The following is a 21,869-nucleotide window of genomic DNA, read 5'->3' on the forward strand; positions in this document are numbered from 1 at the left end:
ATAATCGTTTATATTAGCCCAATATGTGATTCACTATACGACAAGCCCATGGTCATCGGTTCCGCGCCAATTTTGGACCACTTCCGATTCCAAATAGAACTACTTTTTTGACAGCGCTGTTTTTGCTGGGATATTACATACTTAATATTTCCCTTTCCTTTATTACATTGGTACTGTTCATAAATATTCGTTTCAACCTGCCATTTTTTTCTCTGGATATCTGGATATTGTTATTGCTTATTGTAATCTTGTCGTTTTTCTGTCACTTGAAAGTTTTAGTTTGCCTTTGTGAGTGTGTGTGTAAGTTTTCGTACTTTCTTTGGATAAAACTTGTAAGCGGTAACAGTTTTGCTCTACAAAAAAGCATGCAGATATTCACTGAGGATATAGCGAAATCAATTAAGTTCAAGGAAGTGGTAATTAATGCGGTAGTAGTGAGCTTCGTAAATGAATTTGACTATAGACACATAGAAAAATTAGATTTATGGAGAACAAATTAGACCACAATTCAATATACACTGAAGAAAATATTTTAGAAAGCTCAAAGATTTCATATCCTTAAAATGCAAATGCTATTTTTGCTTAGCATCAGGGTTGGCCTGTCACAACTGTCACTTTTGCGACATACATTTGCGACGGTATAATACGTATGTTGCAAAAGTCGTAAACCTACTGTAAAAAACCTAATTTTGAATAGAGGAAATCCTGAGTATTTTTTAATTTAGTTTGACAGCAATCGATGTGAGTTTCTGCAGAAATTTGTGAAAGTTTTTCCACGGTCAAGCCTATTTTCTTAGATGGCATCGAAATTGGTGAGTGTGCAAAATACTTTGGGGTTATATTGGACAGTTCACTTAAGTTCACTTAAAGCTAAGTAAGGACGAGAAAATCCACGGTTACCCTGTACTCGTGCAAAAGACAATAGGGAAATGTGGGGACTGAAACCGAAAATTGTGAACATTCCTAAGAATTGAAACTTCTTCGCACATACAATCGTCTTGCATATCATCGAATTCGCTGCCTAGCTGACGCGACTAAAGTTTTTAGAGTTTGCGACTTTTGTTACTTTTTCTACATTTACGACGTGTATGTGACGTTTACAACTTTGCGACAGTCGCAAACCTAAAAAAGTTTGATACAGACCATCTCTGCTTAGCATAGAGGATACATTCCTTTTAGTGTCAGATTTTTCATCTGCTAATTTTAAAGAAAATAATTCTTAAAGCGTAGGTCATCAACACTCTTTTAATTAACATTTGTTTTTTTTTTTTAATGAAATTTGTACTAATATAGGGTAAATTGCATATCTTAATATTTTATGTTAGGTCAATAAATTTTTGGTGTACAGATCTAATTTATCGATTTTTCATTCTCTTCTGGCGATATATTAACAAAGTTATGGAACACAAAAAAAAATGGAAGTTCTTCCAAAGGCACAACTTTAAAAGCACTTCCAGAAGATGTACTCCCAATGATGTTCTTTATTTTAACTACACAGGAAGTTATTTTCATTCAATTTTTTAAAACATGTTTTTGTTCATATTTTTAATGGATAATTTTAACTTTTTTGTTTCAAATTGTTTAAAAACAGTTTAAGAATTCATAAAAAGGTACAAATTATTAAAAATTTTGTCGAAAAATGCAAGACAAGCATTAGAATCCATTAAAAATTATAAAAAATTATAGAAATTATTTATTTGACAAAGTATCACAGAATTTTTTAATTTACATCCAAAACATTGAATTCGGATCACACCTAAAGAAGTGATGCAAATTCAGTGCACCGGCTGTTGAAATGGATGACTTCCGTCAAGTCCATGTTAAATTCATCGCTTCTGCGTCAATTTTGCACCACTTCCGGAACATTTTCATTGCTTTTTTGGCGACGCTTTTTTTGCTGGGAAATTAAAAAGAAAAAAAAACTTTAAACCTATAATGTAAAATCCTTACAATAAAACTTAGCCTAAATTTGACGCATTATTATCTTTAATTCAAAGATTAAATATCTGAGATAACATCAAAAATGTTTTCTTTGCTTCAAAAATGTTTTTCACCGCTGCAAAACTTTTTCTTTGCTTTATGACCAAATTGCTTTACTTGAAAGACATGCGACTTTAACGGAAGGCCGCAAATTTCAAAGATTCGTGTTATAAATTTAAGGAATAAATGTTTAAAACAACATTTTTTTTATTTTAAAGAAAGTTGCCCTAGGTTAGGTTAGGTGGCAGCCCGATGTATCAGGCTCACTTAGACTATTCAGTCCATTGTGATACCACATTGGTGAACTTCTCTCTTATCACTGAGTGCTGCCCGATACCATGTTAAGCTCAAGACAAGGGATCTCCTTTTTATAGCCGAGTTCAAACGGCGTCCCACATTGCAGTGAAACCACTTAGAGAAGCTTTGAAACCCTCAGAAATGTCACCAGCATTACTGAGCATTACTGAGCATTACACCGCTGAAAAACTTTTTGGTGTTCGGTCGAAGCAGGAATCGAACCCACGACCTTGTGTATGCAAGGCGGGTATGCTAAACATTGCACCACGGTGGCTCCGACCATATACTAACACCACGTACCAAATTTCAACCGGATCGGATGTATTTTGCTCCTTCAAGAGGCTCCGGAGGTCAAATCTGGGGATCGGTTTATATGGGGGCTATATAATTATGAACCGATTTGGACCAATTTTTGAATGGTTATTAGAGACCGTATAATAACACCACGTACCAAATTTCAACCGGATCGGATCTATTTGTCCTAAGTATTGTATAAAATGCGTGTCCTAAAGTTTAGGTTGCGTAATCTTCCATATTACGTCAATTTTATTTTCAGTGGGTAAAAAATTACTTGTAAATTTACAAGCAATAACTGACTAGTTTATTTAAAGATTAATTATTTCTCTTTATTTTAAGGAAAATTTGTCCATCTTCAAAAGGGGGTCGTAGATTTCAAAGATCCGTGTCCCAAATTTAATAAAAAAAAGCAATGATTATATTTTTTTTAAGTTGATATGAATTGAAAAGTTAATTGAAGTTACAAACTTTTCCACCAACTAACTTTTTAATCAAACTCGAATTTTTTAAATTATTAATTAAAAAAACAATCAATTTTTTTAATTGAACTAAAAATATTAAGTCAGCTAAGAAACTGACTGAAAATAGTTACGTTTTTAATTTAATAACGTTTTTAAATTAATTGAGTTTAGCAATCACAACAATTATATTTTTAATTGAATCAAGTACAAAATTAATTGAATCAATAAAAAAACTTGATTGAATAAATTAAAAAAAAAATTGACCACGAAATGAATTAATCAAGTATTTTTGGATTTTTGATCTATGATTGAAGGCATTTCAATTAAAAAATTAATTGAATTAATTAATTTCGTGATTGCAAAAGAATATTTTCCTGTGTTTACAATCCTCAAAATGTTGGTTTTATTACAATGAAAATAAGTATTTAAAACTCATTTTCGCTAATTTCTATTATTTCGGTTTTAACCGGTTTTGAAAAAAAAAGGTTTTTAAAAAAATTTGCATTTTCATCTAATCCGAAATCAAGTTAAAACAAGTAAAGAAAGTCTGAAGTCGGGCGGGCCGACAATATTACACCCTGCACCACTTTGTAGATCTAAATTTTCGATACCATATCACATCGGTCAAATGTGTTGGGTGCTATATATAAAGGTTTGTCCCAAATACATACATTTAAATATCACTCGATTTGGACAGAATTTGATAGACTTCTACAAAATCTATAGACTCAAAATTTAAGTCGGCTAATGCACTAGGGTGGAACACCATATTAGTAAAAAAATAAATATGGGAAACATTTAAATCTGAAGCAATTTTAAGGAAACTTCGCAAAAGTTTATTTATGATTTATCGCTCGATATACATGTATTAGAAGTTTAGGAAAATTAGAGTCATTTTTACAACTTTTCGACTAAGCAGTGGCGACTTTACAAGGAAAATGTTGGTATTTTGACCATTTTTGTCGAAATCAGAGCTATATCTAAATCTGAACCGATTTCAACCAAATTTGGCACGCATAGCTACAATGCTAATTTTACTCCCTGTGCAAAATTTCAACTAAATCGGAGCAAAAAATTGGCCTCTGTGATCATATGAGTGTAAATCGGGCGAAAGCTATATATGGGAGCTATATCTAAATCTGAACCGATTTCAACCAAATTTGGCACGCATAGCTACAATGCTAATTCTACTTCCTGTGCAAAATTTCAATTAAATCGGAGTAAGAGATTGGCCACTGTGGTCATATGAGTGTAAATCGGGCGAACGATATATATGGGAGATATATTTAAACCTTAACCGATTTCAATAAAATTTGTCACACTTAACTGTAGTACTAATTGTTCTTCTTGTGCAAATTAGGGTAAAACTCTGGCTTCTGGGCCATATAAGTCCATATCGGGCGAAATATATATATATATGGGAGTTATATCTAAATCTGAACCGATTTCTTCCAAAATCAATAGGGTTCTATTCTGGGCAAAACACATACTTGTGCCAAATTTGAAGTCGATTGGACTAAAACTGCGACCTAGACTTTGATTACAAAAATGTGTTCACGGACAGACGGACATGGCTATATCGACTCAGGAGCCCACCCTGAGCATTTTTGCAGAAAACACCATATGTCTATCTCGTATCCTTCTGGGTTTTGCAAACATATGCAATAACTTATAATACCCTGTTCCACAATGTGGCGCAGGGTATAAAAAGACGAAATCGGTCAATTAGTTGTGGGTAATAAATCCAAATTTGTAAAAATCGGGCAATATTATTATGTAGAGCTACATGTAAGTTTAAATACGATCAGCTAGTACATGAAAATTTGAATAACATAGTTTAATAAATAAGAGTATTATGGCCAAATATGGCAAAATCGAGCGATGCGTATATATGGGACCTATATCTAAATCTGAACCAATTTGTATAATATTTTGCAGGTATGATTGATACCACAGAAGGTTACCTTGTGTGAAGTCCCTATGGTCAAAAATAAGGTTATTAAGGGAAAAATTTTTCAAAATCGGGCGATACATATATATGGGAGCTATATCTAAATTTGAACCGATTTCGATGAAATTTTGCACATACAGTTAGTGCCATAGAAGATTATATTTAGCCAACCTTGGTTACGATCGGTTGATAAATAAGGGTTTTACGGGCAAATTTGGCAAAATCGGGCGATAGAAATATATGGGAGCTATATCTAAATCTGAACCGATTTCAATGAAATTTTGCAGACTTAAAAGGTGATGAAAAAGTTTACTATGTGCAAAATTTGATGACGATCGGATTGTAAAAAGGCGCAACGTGACCCCATATGTCAAAATCAGGCGATACATATATATGGGAGCTATATCTAAATTTGATACGATTTCTTCCAAATTCAATAGCTTTCGTCCTTGTGGCCAAAAAAACACCCTGTACCAAATTTCATCCAAATCGGTTAATAATTGCGACCTGAATCCTGTGAACAACAAATACATGGACAGACGGACGGACACCAAATAATTTGTTTACAAAAAAAAAAAAACTAAGTTAAATTCAGCGTTAGTTTAACTATGTATTTTTTTCTGTGTAACTGTTTATTTTAGTAAAAGAAAGCAAAATGCTAGAAAATTTTCCTAATTTTAATTATTGTTTGCTTTGACATGAAATAAAAATTGTTTTTTTTTTTAATAAATTTCTGTGATTGATACTATCATTGAAATAAATTCAATTAAAACAATCACGTGATTGCACAAATTTTTTCTATGTACAAATAAAATGATGAAAATATCATAACCCTCATACTAAAGTCTTTAGAAATCACTGCTATAATTTTGATCCGCAGTATTGTGGTTTTGATTTTTATATCAGCCACAATGTTTGAGTATGACGATATGGATTGTATTTTATTTTTAGTTTTGCTTTTTTTCTGCTTTCAAACCAAGCTGGGCTCAAATGTTTTGGTTTCATTTGAGCACAACACACAAACCCATATCAGTACATCTTGTGAAGCGTTCACAATTGCATTAAAATATTCCCCGGTGTTTTACTCTAAATTAGAAAAAAGAAAAAAAAAAAACAAAATTTTAAAACGTTAATTATCCCTCAAACACAAATCTACGCGAAAGGTGTCGATTGTGAAGTTGGTATGTTAGGTTTGATCCATCCATGGATATTCGAATAAACCACTAAATCATTGGAGATAAATAAATTCAAACTTGAAACTCTCGTTTGAGTGTGAAAGTCAGTGAAAATTTATGAGAAATATGAAAGTGAAAATACATAGCAGGAAAAGTTGCGATTAGTCTCATCAATATAAGTGAATAAAATAAATTTTACTTAAAGAAAAAAGTAAAAAAAAATATTAAATCTTATAATATTAAGGTTCGATTGACTTGATTGAGAACAATCAGTTTATTTTTTGAACCAATTAATTTCAAAATGTTAAACAATGAAAACTGTGAAACTTTACGATACAAGCTTTTATAAAAATAAAAATAAATTTATAATTTATAATATAAATTATAATTTACTATAATATATAAATATTATAAAAAATAATATAAAATTTATAATTTATAATCTTGCTGGAAAACCAAAACATAGTTTCCACAAAAAAAGTCGTCTTGTGAAACATTTACCTGATCATTGATCATCAATAGTGTTGTTTGTATATTCATGGATATTATCAAACATTTGACACCTCCTAAAAGATTTAGATTTTCTTTCTATTGTGTATTTCTCACCGAGATATTTAAAACGATTCTATTAACCGCAGTTTTCATTGTCAGGAATGCACAAAAGAATATTTACCGAGATAAGGCTGGGTGAACGGTATCAGTATCAGTTTCAATACAAAAGAAGAAAAAAAACTACTGGAATTTAAATTGAAAACCTCTGAAAGTTGACAATGTAATGAAAGATAAACGTACACCATAATCAATTATAAATTAAACTAAAATAAGTAAACACCGAGGTGTGTTCGGTTGCACCGAATTTCAAATGCACCCTAACATGAATATGATAATTAATTTAAAAATTAAAAAAATCTAGATTTTCTAGTTTCCGTGTCGAACAAAGAGACAAATTCGAAAAAGGTGTCATCCGTCATTTTCGCAGAAAAACTATCACCATTTATTACACCCTGCGCCACACAGTGGATCAGGGTATTATAAGTTATTGCATATGTTTGCAACACCCAGAAGAAGACGAGATAGACACATGGTGTCTTTGGCAAAAATGCTTAGGCTGGGCTCCTGAGTCGATATAGCCATGTCCGGCTGTCTGTGAACACATTTTTGTGATCAAAGTCTAGGTCGCAGTTTTAGTCCCATCGACTTCAAATTTGGTACAAATATGTGTTTTGGCTCAGAATAGAACCCTATTGATTTTGAAAGAAATCGGTTCAGATTTAGATGTGGACTTAAATTGCCCCAGAAGCCAGAGTTTTACCCTAATTTGCTTAAAATTTTGCACAAGAAGAACACTTAGTACTTTAGTCAAGTGTGCCAAATTTTATTGAAATCGGTTTAGATTCAGATATAGCTCCCATATATATCTTTCGGCCGATATACACCCATAGAAAAAATCATGAACGACGCACACTGTGTCCGCTGCGGCAATAAATCATTTTGGACCTGCTCTCCGATTTTGATGATTTTTGCACAGTTGGTTAAACTATATTACAAAGGTCATGTGTGTAAAATTTTATGCAAATATCTCCATTGGTTTTCTGTCCCGAGCAGCGCAAAGTTGACATATGTGAACAAGTCTCAAATAGGTTAGTTTTCTATGACATATTTAAAACATTGTTACTTATAAACTATACACCGGGTGTACCTTATAGAATTTTTTTTCACTTTAAATAGGCATCAAGCATTATGTAAGTTAAAAAAAAAATAAAAATTAAAAAAAAAACAACAAATTATTTTGTTTTATTTTGGGCCAAAAAAATAAACATTTATGATTTTCCGTTAAACTTTTAGTTATGTGCGAAGCAGTGCGAAACATGGAGTCATATACCAAATTAAAGCTGAGGGTCTCAGCTAACAGATTCAAAAAAAATTGTGCCCATATTTGCCTGCGGCCAAAAAAACAATGGAAAACCAAAAAATTACAGTAAAAAATATGAGTTATGCGTTATTTTACGAGTGCATCAACAACTGCGCACTCTTTCTTTCGTTAAAGCTTGTTGTTGTTTTGCCTGTGTGCATGTCTATTACTATAAATAGTATATTTGTAAGATAATTGTGTATAAAGTGCTCGTACACTGAAATTAAAATCATATCAGTTATTATTTTTTTTTTAAATAAATTTTTACATACCATAATGAAAACTTGAGCATGAGTTGGGCTCGAGCTCCAGATGTTCGCACACCAGCCGCCAACTCTATCCACTGAGCTATTAAAGACGTTGGGATTGAATGAATAATAACGTCACTTATTATTACACGCAATGTGTAGAATCTTTTAAAATTATAGCAGTTCTTACAGTCATTCTAAAAATAGAACCTATGTTGATGTGCATTTTATTTTTGCAAAATTAGAAAATATAACGCTATATATATCAGTTATTATTTATGGTTTATTTTTCAAAGGAATGTTATCAGAAGAAGCGCAGGAAGCGAGGAATAAAGACTATAAACGTTATAGGCTATATAACTCGCGCAAGACTGGGCGCTGTTCTACTAACGAAGATGTAATGCATCATTTGTTGATATCCTCCGACCCATACATCAATTCATTAAGAACGAAATTGAAGCTTAAAAAATTAGATTATCACGAAGATGTGAAAATGTTGTTAATAAATTAAATAGAGTGAACTGTACAACTTTTGTATGGGGGTTGTACGGGGGACGGGTGTTACAGTGGGCTGATTTTCTTCATATTTTCAAAACAGCATTTAATAGATGCTGTATGCATTTTTGCGAAAAATAAACATTCTAGTTATAAATTTACAGAAGATATGGCATTTTTGAAATATTATTTGTATGGGAAAGATATATACGGGAGCAATATCTAAATCTGAACCGATTTCAATAAAATTTGGCACACTAGACTATGCTACTCATTGTACTCCTAGTGCAAAATTTCAACCAAATTGGGGTCAAACTCTGGCTTCTAGGGCCGTATAAGTTCATATCGGACGAAAGATATATATGGGAGCTATATCTAAATCTGAACCGATTTCAATAAAATTTGGCACACTAGACTATGCTACTCATTGTACTCCTAGTGCAAAATTTCAACCAAATTGGGGTAAAACTCTGGCTTCTAGGGCCGTATAAGTTCATATCGGACGAAAGATATATATGGGAGCTATATCTAAATCTGAACCGATTTCAATAAAATTTGGCACACTAGACTATGCTACTAATTGTACTCTTAGTGCAAAATTTCAACCAAACTGGGGTAAAACTCTGGCTTCTAGGGTCGTATAAGTGCATATCGGACGAAAGATATATATGGGAGCTATATCTAAATCTGAACCGATTTTGTCGATACTTTGAAATTTTCTTAATTCTATTATATTAGGAACTCGTGCCAAATTTCATTACTCTCGTACAACTCCTTCTATTTTTGGCCGTCGAATGTATGGGAAGGACACACTGTGCGACGTGGTCATTTCGAAACGATCCGTTCATGAAAGTGAATCAACACACATGTGTTGTCAAACTGTCAACGTAAAAATGACACCACACGTTGTCAAAACACGAATTTATAAGCAAAATTAAAAAAGATTTCCTCTACCGTGACTCGAACCTGTGTTGCCTGCACGATACGCGTTAACAGTCGCCTTAGCACATTGCACCAACGGCGCAGTTGCCATAACAACGTCTAACGATTATTTTAAGACTTTTCATGGCCAAAGAAAAACGAATGCCGTTCATGAAATCGTGAACGCCCGTGGACGAAATCGTGAACATTCCGTTTTGACTTTTTGTGAACGTTTCTGTTTCATTTTGACAACATCCGTTCACGATTGTGAAACGCAATTTTTTCTATTAGTTTAGACTAATATGGTCTCAGAAGCCAGAGTTTTACCCCAATTTGGTTGAAATTTTGCACTAGGAGTACAATTAGTAGTGTAGTCAAGTGTGCCAAATTTTATTGAAATCGGTTCAGATTTAGATATAGCTCCCATATATATCGTTCGCCCGATTTACACTCATTTGACCACAGGGGCCAATCTTTTACTCCGATTAACTTGAAATTTTGCACAGGGAGTGGAATTAGCATTGTAGGTATGAGTGCCACATTTGGTTGAAATCGGTTCAGGTTTAAATATAGCTCCCATATATAGCTTTCGCCCGATTTACACTCATATGACCATAGAGACCAATTTTTTACTCCGATGTAGTTGAAATTTTCCACAGAGTGTGGAATTAGCATTGTAGCTATGCGTGCCAAATTTGCTTGAAATCGGTTCAGATGTAATCGGTTCAGATGTTAGCCCGATTTACACTGATTTGCCCACAGAGGCCAATTTTTTGCTCCGATTTAGTTGAAATTTTGCATAGGGAGTAGAATTAGCATTGTAACTATGCGTGCCAAATTTGGTTGAAATCGGTTCAGATTTGGATATATCTCCCATATATAGCTTTCGCCCGATTTACACTCATATGACCACAGAGGCCAATTTTTAACTCCGATTTAGTTGAAATTTTGCGCAGGGAGTAGAATTAGCATTGTAACTATGCGTGCCAAATTTGGTTGAAATCGGTTCAGATTTGGATATATCTCCCATATATAGCTTTCGCCCGATTTACACTCATATGACCACAGAGGCCAAATTTTAACTCCGATTTAGTTGAAATTTTGCACAGGGAGTGGAATTAGCATTGTAGCTATGCGTGCCAAATTTGGTTGAAATCGGTTCAGATGTAGATATAGCTCCCATATATATATTTTTTTCTGATTTCGACAAAAATGGTCAAAATACCAACATTTTCCTTGTAAAATCGCCACTGCTTAGTCGAAAAGTTGTAAAAATGACTCTAATTTTCCCAAACTTCTAATACATATATATCAAGCGATAAATCATAAATAAACTTTTGCGAAGTTTCCTTAAAATTGCTTCAGATTTAAATGTTTCCCATCTATAGATTTTGTAGAAGTCTATCAAATTCTGTCCAGATCGAGTGATATTTAAATGTATGTATTTGGGACAAACCTTTATATATAGCACCGAACACATTTGACGGATGTGATATGGTATCGAAAATTTAAACGAAGAGACAAATTCGTATTTATGATTTATTGGTCGATAGATATGTATTAGAAATAAAGGAAAATTTGAGTCAATTTTACAAGTTTTCGACTTAGCAGTGGCGATTTTATAAGGAAAATGTGGGTATTTTGGTAATTTTTGTCCAAATCGGAAAAGCATATATATGGCAGATATATAGAAATCTGAACCGATTTCAACCAAATTTGACATGCATACTTAGTATTTTAATTCTACTCCCTGTGCAAAATTTCACGTAAATCGGACTACAACTTTGAACTCTGTGGACATATGACGGAAAATCGGAAATGGGAGCAGAAACTTGTGCCAAATTTGTAGGCGATTGAACTTAAACTACGACCTAGACTTTGATCACAAAAATGTGTTCACAGACAGACGGACATGGCTATATCGACTCAGGGACCCACCCTGAGCATTATTGCCAAAGACACAATGTGTCTATCTCGTCTCCTTCTGGTTGTTGCAAACATATGCACTAACTTATATTGCGGATCGATTTATCTGATCCTATAACTATAGACCGATATGGACCTAGTTATGCATGGTTGTTAACGGCCATATACTAGCACAATGTACCAAATTTCAACTGACTCGGATGAAATTTGCTCCTCCAAGAGGCTCCAAAACCAAATCTCGGGATCGGTGTATATGGGGGCTATATAGTATTATGGACTGATATGGACCACTTTTGCATGGTTGTTAAATATCATATACTACCACCACGTACCAAATTTAAACCAGATCGGATGAATTTTGCTTCTCCAAAAGGCACCGGAGGTCAAATCTGGGCATTGGTTTATATGGAAGCTATATATAATTATGGACTGATATGAACCAATTTCTGCATGGGTGTTGGATACCATATACTAACATCACGTGTCAAATTTAAACCCAATCGGTTGAATTTTACTCTCCTATGGGGCTCCGGAGGGCAAATCTGGGGATCGGTTTATATGGGGGCTATATAAATTATGGGCCGATTTCGACCTATTTTTGCATTGGTGTTTGAGGCCATATAGTAACACCACGTACCAAATTTCAACTGAATTATATGAATTTTGGTCTTCCAAGAGGCTCCGGCTCAAATCTGGTGATCGGTTTATATGGGGGCTATATATAATTATGGACCGATGTGGACCAATATTTGCATGGTCATTAGAGACCGTATACTAACACCATGTACCAAATTTCAGCCGGATCGGATTAAATTTGCTTCTCCTAGAGACTCCGCAAGCCAAATCGGGGGATCGGCTTATATGGAGGCTATATATAATTATTGACCGATGTGGACCAATTTTTGCATAGTTGTTACAGACCATATACTAACACCATGTACCAAATTTCAGCCGGATCGTCTGCCAAGTTTCAAGCCGATAGCTTGTTTCGTTCGGAAGTTACCGTGATTTCAACAGACGGACGGACGGACGGACATGCTCAGACCGACTCAGAATTTCTCCACTACCCAGAATATATATACTTTATGGGGTCTTAGAGCAATATTTCGATGTGTTACAAACGGAATGACAAAGTTAATATACCCCCATCCTATGGTGGAGGGTATAAAAATATTTTAAAAATTAAAATTCGTCTTTATCTTTTAAATAGCCGTTGAAGAAAGAATTCGCACTCACCTCAATTAATTGCAAATATCACTCAAACTTTCGACGAGTGTACGTGCTGGTTTTCACCAAAAGTCATCAATTGATTTGTTGGTTGTCGATTGGACATATTTAGCGTAGTAGTGAAATAGTGGGAACATTCTAAATTTGCCATTTAATTGTACTTCATATCTGAATACGTTGCTGCAATGAATTAAGCTAGAGAGTGGAATTTGGTACTATATCTTTTTCATTCAAATTGAAGTTCTTAATTCGAACTATTTAAATTTATTTATTCAAATTTATTTCAATTTATTTGGTATAGCATAATAGGTATGTTTGTGAAATTTTCAAATGAGATCAAATGGATTTTATTAAAAATTTTAAAAAGTCGAAAAGACGGGTTTATAGAACTTTATAACGAAAACTTGTTCAGGTCCCAATGATTTTTCATGACTTCTCTATACAAATGGCCACGTTTATAAGGACCTGAGTTAAAACGAATTTATGGTTATAGAAAATCTTTGTGGTTTCTTTAACACATTTTCAATAAAAATATAATTTTTATAACGAACAAAAAAAATTAAATTTTTTGAAAAGTTAAAGCAATAGAAAAATTAAAGAAATTGTATTTCGATCTCAACTAAAGTACTCTCAAAAAAAGTGACCCCTCTATTTCGCTAAAGCCAATTAAACTTTATTTAAAATGTATTCCTTGAAACTACAAAATTTTCCTTAACAAGTGAAAAAATTACACCGAAAAAAAGTGAACTGTTTTATGGGAGGAATGAACTACATCGCACGAAAATTTAACTAAATTTTTGGAAATTCCACAAAGCGTTTCCTGGTTTTAAGGAAATTTTAATGCCCTGTTGTACTTTTTAACTGCAGTTCACGAAATTACATCATCTCATAGAAGAAACAAGTATATACGGCCGTAAGTTCGGCCAGGCCGAAGCTTATGTACCCTCCACCATGGATTACGTAGAAATTTCTACTGAAGACTGTCATCCACAATCGAATTACTTGGGTTGCGGTAACACTTGCCGATGGCAAGGTATCTTAAAACTTCCTAACACCGTAATATATACCACATAGTCCATACGTGGTATATATTAAACTAAAAAGGACGATTAAATACGTATATAATTAAGTTTAAAGTTTCTATAGAAATAAAATTTTGACAAAATAAAATGTTGACAACATTTTCTATAGAAGAAAAATTTGGAAAACATTTTCTATGGAAATAAAATTTGGTAAAAATTTTCTATAGAAATAAAATTTTTACAAAATTTTCTATAGAAATAAAATTTTGACAAAATTTTCTATAGAAATAAAATTTTGACAAAATTTTCTACAGAAATAAAATTTTGACAACATTTTCTATAGAAATAAAATTTTGACAAAATTTTCAATAGAAATAAAATTTGGAAAAAATTTTCTATTGAAATAAAATTTTGACAAAATTTTCTATAGAAATAAAATTTTGACAACATTTTCTATAGAAATAAAATGTTGACAATGTTTTCTATAAAAATAAAATTTTGGTAGATTATTTTTGGCTCGGTGGCAACCATGATTATGAACCGATATGGACCAATTTTTGTGTGATTGGGGATCGGCTATATATAACTATAGACCGATACGGACCAATTTTGACATGCACGCAAAGAAAAAAAACGTTTGGAAAACGTGTACCGAAAACGTTTTTCTTTTGTTAGAGTTTTTTGAATTGCTTCGAAAATTTTAAACTTTTATCACCAACAAAATTCGTTTGTTACAAAATTTTTATTTTTTCAATAAAAAAAGTTATTTTTGAAATAACAACACAGTCCATTTCGTTTATATCAAACACTGTTCTTTTCTGACTTTAGGTCTTTAATAAGACACATTTTACAGTTCAAAATTTAATATAGTACAATGTAATGTTGAACATTTTTTCGGAATCTTCCGAATATATCTGGAATATATGTAAAAAAAAAAAACAAAAGCAAAAAAAAAAACTTTGGCCGAAGCAGGGATCGACCCCATGACCCTTGGCATGAGAGTCGGACGTAGCTACCACTGATCCACGGTGCCAAACTAAATGTTTGTTTCTGTTAAGTAAACTTTGTTTATTCGGTTCGTGGGCGCCGCAAGCTATGCTATATAAATATAACTTATATGGATATTTATCTATTGATGACCATAACAGGTACATAGCTCAGTGGTTAGTGTGTTGGCTTACAATGTGCATGGTCCGCGGTTCGATTCTCCGTCCAGGCGAAAGGTAAAAAAAATTTTAAAAATTTATAAAATCGTATAATTTCTTCTACATTGTTGGTATTACAGGAAAAGGTGTTAAGAACTAAAAATCCTCGTGGATGTGAGAAAGATGTGAGGGACAATGTAATTAGCAAGAAAATAATGTTTTTTTTTGAGCTAGTCTTTATGAAATTGTTTTTACATCCTGGAAAAGAATAAACGTTTATCACAAAAAGTATATACTTTTCTTCCAAATACACTTCCTTACAGCGAAAAGCAAATGAGAAACGAACTTTGTTTGTCTAAAATTTCGTTTGGGAGGAAAGAATTATTTTTTTGCGTGTGTTTATTAGCGGCCTTATACTAACACCACGTTGCAAATTTCAACCGGATCGGATGAATTTTGCTCCTCCAAGAGGCTCCTGAGATCAAATCTGGGGAACGGTTTATATGGGGGCTATATATAATTATGGACCGATATGGACCAATTCTTTCGTGTTTCTTAGAGACCACATTCTAACACCATGTTCCAAATGTCAACTGGATCGGATGAATTTTGCTCCTCCAAGGGGCTCCGGAGGACAAATCTGGGGATCAATTTATATGGGGGCTATATATAATTATGGACCAAATTTCAATCGGATCGGATGACTTTTGCTCATCTAAGAGGCTCCGGAGGTCAAATCTGGGAATCGGTTTATATGGGGGCTTTATATAATTATGGACCGATGTGGACCAATTTTTGCTTGGTTGTTAGAGACCATATACTAACACCATGTACCAAATTTCAGCCGGATCGGATGAAATTTGGTTCTCTTAGAGGCTCCGCAAGCCAAATCGGGGGATCAGTTTATATGGATGCTATATGTAATTATGGACCGATATGGACCAATTTCTGCATGGTTGTTAGATACCATATACTAACACCACGTACCAAATTTCAGCCGGATTGGATGAAATTTGCTTCTCTTAGAGCAATCGCAAGCCAAATTTGGGGGTCTGTTTATATGGGGGTTATACGTAAAAGTGGACCGATATGGCCCATTTGCAATACCATCTGACCTACATCAATAACAACTACTTGTGCCAAGTTTCACGTCGATAACTTGTTTCTTTCGGGAGTTAACGTGATTTCAACAGACGGACGGACGGACATGCTCAGATCGACTGAGAATTTCACCACGATCCAGAATATATACTTTATGGGGTCTTAGAGCAATATTTCGATGTGTTACAAACGGAATGGCAAAGTTAATATACCCTCATCCTATGGTGGAGGGTATAAATAGTTTTTCGAACAGTTCTCACAAAAATAGTAAAAATGAACTACAGCGTGGTTAAAATGAGAATGATCTGGTGCCTAAGATTTTTTCTTTATTTTTAGTTCATTTTGCTTTTCGAGAAAGATGCATTTCGTAACTGTTAGTTAAAAATCCCAAACATATCTGACAATTTTCCTTAATTTAATGAATCTCAAAATCTGGAATACAATTTAGTTCAATTTTTGCCCGCGATAGTTCATTTTTCCCACTTTTTTCTGTGTAAGGACTTTTTCAATAATAATGTAGAATTTTTCCTAGTGTTTCAGGGAAAATTATATCAGTTCATAGGATTTTCGATTCTCCTAACTCGAAGGAGACAACAGCTCTATTGAAAAGTTTACTTTTGTTATAGAAAAAATTTAGCTTCTGCGAATTGCAGCTAAGCAAAAATTGCATTCGTATTTTAACGACATGAAATGTTTTTGCTCACGACAATATTGTTTTTTTTTTGTTAGTTCAAATTAACACCATTTGTTGGAAAACCTTGGATATGGTTTTGTAAAGGTAATGATCCCCATTAGTGATGCGTACAGTCGTCAGATTCTTGGAGAACTATTTATTTGTATAAGAATAAAACTTGAAAGCCAAATTGTTTTATGGTCCATTCCAGATTTACTTGCCACACCCCCCTGTTCACTGCAATCAATGGAAAATTTGTCATAACTTCCCTAAACTAAGACTATCACTTTTACGACGTTGCAGTCTACAGCTAATAATGACGCTCACTTTGTTTTTGTCGTAATTTATTATCAGTGAAACGTTAAAAGTCAATCACCATTTGACACCATTAAAGCTTATTTCAATATTCCCATTTTACGCCACTGATGGTTGCTTCTTCTATTTCTGTGCATTTGCAGGCAGGGCAGCTAATGGTGATTTGCAAAAACAATACCACTTGGACGATATGAAATAATCGAATGTATCAGTGCTACGAAGTACAAACAAGCGTGAATAACTCCCACAAAAAATCTAGCGGGAGAAAGAAAGAAAGTCATCCAATATGAAATTCAAACGTGCTGTGGCGTTACTATTGGCTCAATTGCTTCTGGCCATCACATTGGCAGGTGGAAGTGTTAGTCCGGGAACAGAGCCAGATACAAGGTATGTATGCTTGACATGCTTAATATCACTGACCATATGTAAGAAAAAAAATATTAGCAAGGGAATTTTTACCTGGGTGTAAACAATTTGAGGTGATATGAGCTTTAGAAAAAAAATTCGGTCAGAAATATTCAAATTTGTTTACGGTAATCAAATAGTCGACCTATGACGCCTTTTCGATATTTCAACTTTTTCGAAATTTTAAAAATGAGATATATAGACATTGTTACACCCGAGTCCGAAAGGGGAGGGATAAACCATCGACGAAAAATTTTTTAATGTGCGATCGACGCTGCTCTGCGCACTGTCTGAGAGTTTCTGTGGGTTAGTTACGGAACAGTCGGAAAGGGAAGAGATAAACCACTAAAATTTGCAAAATTTTATTTCTTTAGAAAAGCTTGTCAAAATTTTATTTTTTCAGAAAATGTCAAAATTTTATTTCTACAGAAAATTTAGTCAAAATTGTATTTCTATTGAAAATTTTTGTCAAATTGTTATTCACATAGAATCGTCAAAATTTTATTTTGATAGAAAGTTTTGTCAAAACTTTATTTCTTTAGAAAATTTTATAAAAATTTTAGTTATATTTTTGTTGTCAAATTTTATTTCTATAGAAAATGTTGTCAAAATTTGATTTCTATAGAAAATTTTTGTTCAATAAAATTTTTTCCTATAGAACATTTTGTCAATATTTTATTTCTATAGAAAATTTATAAATAATTTTGTCAAAATTTTATTTCTATAGAAAATATTGTCAACATTTTATTTCTCGATAAAATATTGTCAACATTTTGTTTCTATAGAACATTTTGTCAAAATTTTAGTTCTATAGAAAATTTATAAAAAATTTTATCAAATTTTTATTTCTATAGAAAATACTGTCAACATTTTATTTCTATAGAAAATTTCGTGAAAAATTTATTTCTATAGAAAATTTTGTATAAATTTTATTTCTATACAAAATTTCGTGAAAAATTTATTTCTATAGAAAATTTTGTCAAAATTTTATTTCTATAGAAAATTTTGTCAAAAATTTATTTCCATAGAAAATTTCGTGAAAAATTTATTTCTATAGAAAATTTTGTCAAAATTTTATTTAGACTATTTTATCAAAATTTAGTTTTTATAGAAAGTTTTGTCAAAATTTTATTCATATAGAATTGTCAAAATTTTATTTCTATAGAAAATTTTGTCAAATTTTATTTCTATAGAAAATGTTGTCCAAATTTAATTTCGATAGAAAATTTGTGTTCAAAAATTCAATAAAATTCAATAAAATTTAGAACATTTTCTTAAAATTGTATTTCTATAGAAAATTTTCTTAAATTTTTATTTCTATAGAAAATTTTCTTAAATTTTTATTTCTATAGAAAATTTTGTCAAAATTTTATTTCTATAGGAAATTTTGTCAATATTTTTTTTCAAAATTTTATTTCTACTGAACATTTTGTCAAAATTGTATTCTATAGAAAATTTTGTCAAAATTTTATTTAGACTATTTTATCAAAATTTAGTTTTTATAGAAAGTTTTGTCAAAATTTTATTCATATAGAATTGTCAAAATTTTATTTCTATAGAAAATTTTGTCAAATTTTATTTCTATAGAAAATGTTGTCCAAATTTTATTTCGATAGAAAATTTGTGTTCAATAATGCAATAAAATTCAATAAAATTTAGAACATTTTCTTATTTCTATAGAAAATTTTCTTAAATTTTTAATTCTATAGAAAATTTTCTTAAATTTTTATTTCTATAGAAAATTTTTTCAAAATTTTATTTCTATAGGAAATTTTGTCAACATTTTTTTTCAAAATTTTATTTCTATTGAAAATTTTGTCAAAATTTTATTCTATAGAAAATTTTGTCAAAATTTTATTTCTATAGAAAATTTTGTCAAAATTTTATTTCTCTAGAAAATATTACCAAAATTTTATTTTTATAGAAAATTGTGTCAAAATTTTATTTCTATAGAAAATGTTGTCAAAATGTTAGTTCTATAGAAAATTTTGTCAAAATGTTATTTCTATAGAAATTGTTGTCAAAAGTTTATTTCTATAGAAAATTTTCTATGAATTTTTTTTTCAAAATTTTATTTCTATTGAAAATTTTGTCAAAATTTTATTCTATACAAAATTTTGTCAAAATTTTATTTCTATAGAAAATATTGTCAACATTTTATTTTTATAGAAAACTAGCGTAACCCGGCCCACTTCGCTGCGCCTTCTGAAGCGTATTTGTAGGAACATTTTGCGTTAACTTAGTCAATCATATACTTCGTGCTGAAAACAAATTCGAAAAGATTTGAATTCTTTCAAACAAATCGGACTACTTGCTTTTTCGTTTATAGGTACAAATACGGCGGATATGCATATGTAAGACGGTTCGTCTTAAAAAATGTCGGGGATCTGTATTCAAGTAGTTGAATACATATTTCTATATTTCTTGTGAATTTTAAGTGTGGTTTATCAAGGAAAGGTATCCTTCTCCTCAACATATCTGAAAATTAAGCACTATATTATAATAACATACACTATATTATAATAACATCCAATAAATCGGAAAAAGCAAAAATAGTAAAAAATTTTACCACATTAACATTTGCTAAAATGATGGAAAATGATGCACCCTCTACGTTGGCTGCCAATTTCATGTAAATTTAAGTTCTTTACTAAAAAGAAGCCTGGCAGAAGCCTGTGCAAAAATCATAAAATTATGTACCGAGTTCCCATTTACGGACAACCCCCTACTTTCAATTTAAGAAAAAAAAAACGGACAAACGGGAACCCTCTCCCCACCTTCGCTCCACTACGACCTGATATCGAACTATCACACACCCTATATTAATTTCACAACTACTCAATGGTCCCTATAAATTCTATCGAAGTAAATCGACAAAGTTTATTTCAATTTTCCTCTTCCCCAACCAGATATGGAAAAATCATATAGTAATTTAAAAATCATGTATAAATGTAATCACCTCCTCCCACGTTCCCTGTAAATTCCAAGATGTTTACATTTTGATCTATTGTTTTAAAGGGACGTTACTTTCCCCGATACAATATCGACAAACACCGTAGTGAATAGCACCCCTAATCTTCCCTGAAAATTCTTGAAACTTTCCTTCAAGTGTGGGGCAAGGAACGTTGCCTCTTCGTTCATAACCTTCCACTACTGCCTTTGTAAATTTCAAGAAAACTTAAGAATTTTTGTTTTTTTTTTCAGTTTTAGAGAAGGACCTCCTCCCCGACAACAAAGGGGAGGTCCCCCTCCGCCAACAAATATCGAAATATAAAGTAGCGGATCTTTGTCTAGATGCCAACACAAACCTTCAATGAAAATTTCAAGCAAATCGGTCCACTTTGGTCCAATTTTCAAAAAGTCCGACAAAGGGGATGTCCCCTTCCGCAACCAGGTGTCAAAAAATGAGGTACTCTATTTTCACCACATGAACGCCCCCTACGATCTCTGAAAGTTTCAAGTAAATCGGTTCAGCCGTTTCGGAGCCAACTCGGAACATACAAACAAACAAATAAACAAACATAGTTTGAATTTTATATATATAGATGTTATCAAAATGTTATTTCTGTAGAAAATGTTGTTAAAATTTTATTTCTTTAGAAAATTTTGTCAAAATTTTATTTCTGTAGAAAATTTTGTCAAAATTTTAGTCCTGTAGAAAATTTTGTCAAAAGTTTATTTCTATAGGAAATTTTGCCAAAATTTTATTTCCATAGAAAATTTCGTGAAAAATTTATTTCTATAGAAAATTTTGTCAAAATTTTATTTAGACTATTTTATCAAAATTTAGTTTTTCTAGAAAGTTTTGTCAAAATTTTATTCATATAGAATTGTCAAAATTTTATTTCTATAGAAAATTTTGTCAAATTTTATTTCTATAGAAAATTTTGTCAAATTTTATTTCGATAGAAAATTTGTGTTCATTCTATATATATAAAACTCAAACTATGTTTGTTTATTTGTTTGTTTGTTTGATTGTTTGTTTGTATGTTCGGAGTTGGCTCCGAAACGGCTGAACTGATTTACTTGAAACTTTCAGAGATCGTAGGGGGCGTTCATGTGGTGAAAATAGGGTACCTCATTTTTTGACACCTGGTTGCGGAAGGGGACATCCCATTTGTCGGACTTTTTGAAAATTGGACCAAAGTTGACCGATTTGCTTGAAATTTTTATTGAAGTTTTGGGTTGGCTTCTAGACAAAGATCCGCTACTTTATATTTCGATATTTGTTGGCGGAGGGGGACCTCCCCTTTGTTGTCTGGGAGGAGGTCCTCCTCTAAAACTGAAAAAAAAAAAACAAAAATTCTTAAGTTTTCTT

At 32.1% G+C, this 21,869-nt stretch overlaps 1 protein-coding gene across 2 annotated transcripts in view; it reads left to right on the plus strand.

Moving 5' to 3' along the window:
• Nucleotides 1–6,008: 6,008 nt before the first annotated feature.
• Nucleotides 6,009–21,869, plus strand: part of Hexo2 (beta-hexosaminidase 2) — a 41,414-nt gene continuing 25,553 nt past the window's right edge. The window contains exons 1-2 of one of the 2 annotated variants that reach the window (XM_075302828.1): nucleotides 6,009–6,167; nucleotides 17,290–17,533. In XM_075302828.1, the coding sequence (XP_075158943.1) occupies nucleotides 17,433–17,533 (101 nt within the window). In that variant the 5' untranslated portion in view covers nucleotides 6,009–6,167; nucleotides 17,290–17,432. Of the gene's footprint in view, nucleotides 6,168–13,180; nucleotides 13,200–17,289; nucleotides 17,534–21,869 lie in introns of those variants that run through there. The other variant, XM_075302829.1, reaches the window with a different exon arrangement.

The sequence above is a fragment of the Haematobia irritans genome, chromosome 3 (genome assembly GCF_050003625.1).
Source record: "Haematobia irritans isolate KBUSLIRL chromosome 3, ASM5000362v1, whole genome shotgun sequence".
NCBI classification, from domain to species: domain Eukaryota; kingdom Metazoa; phylum Arthropoda; class Insecta; order Diptera; family Muscidae; genus Haematobia; species Haematobia irritans.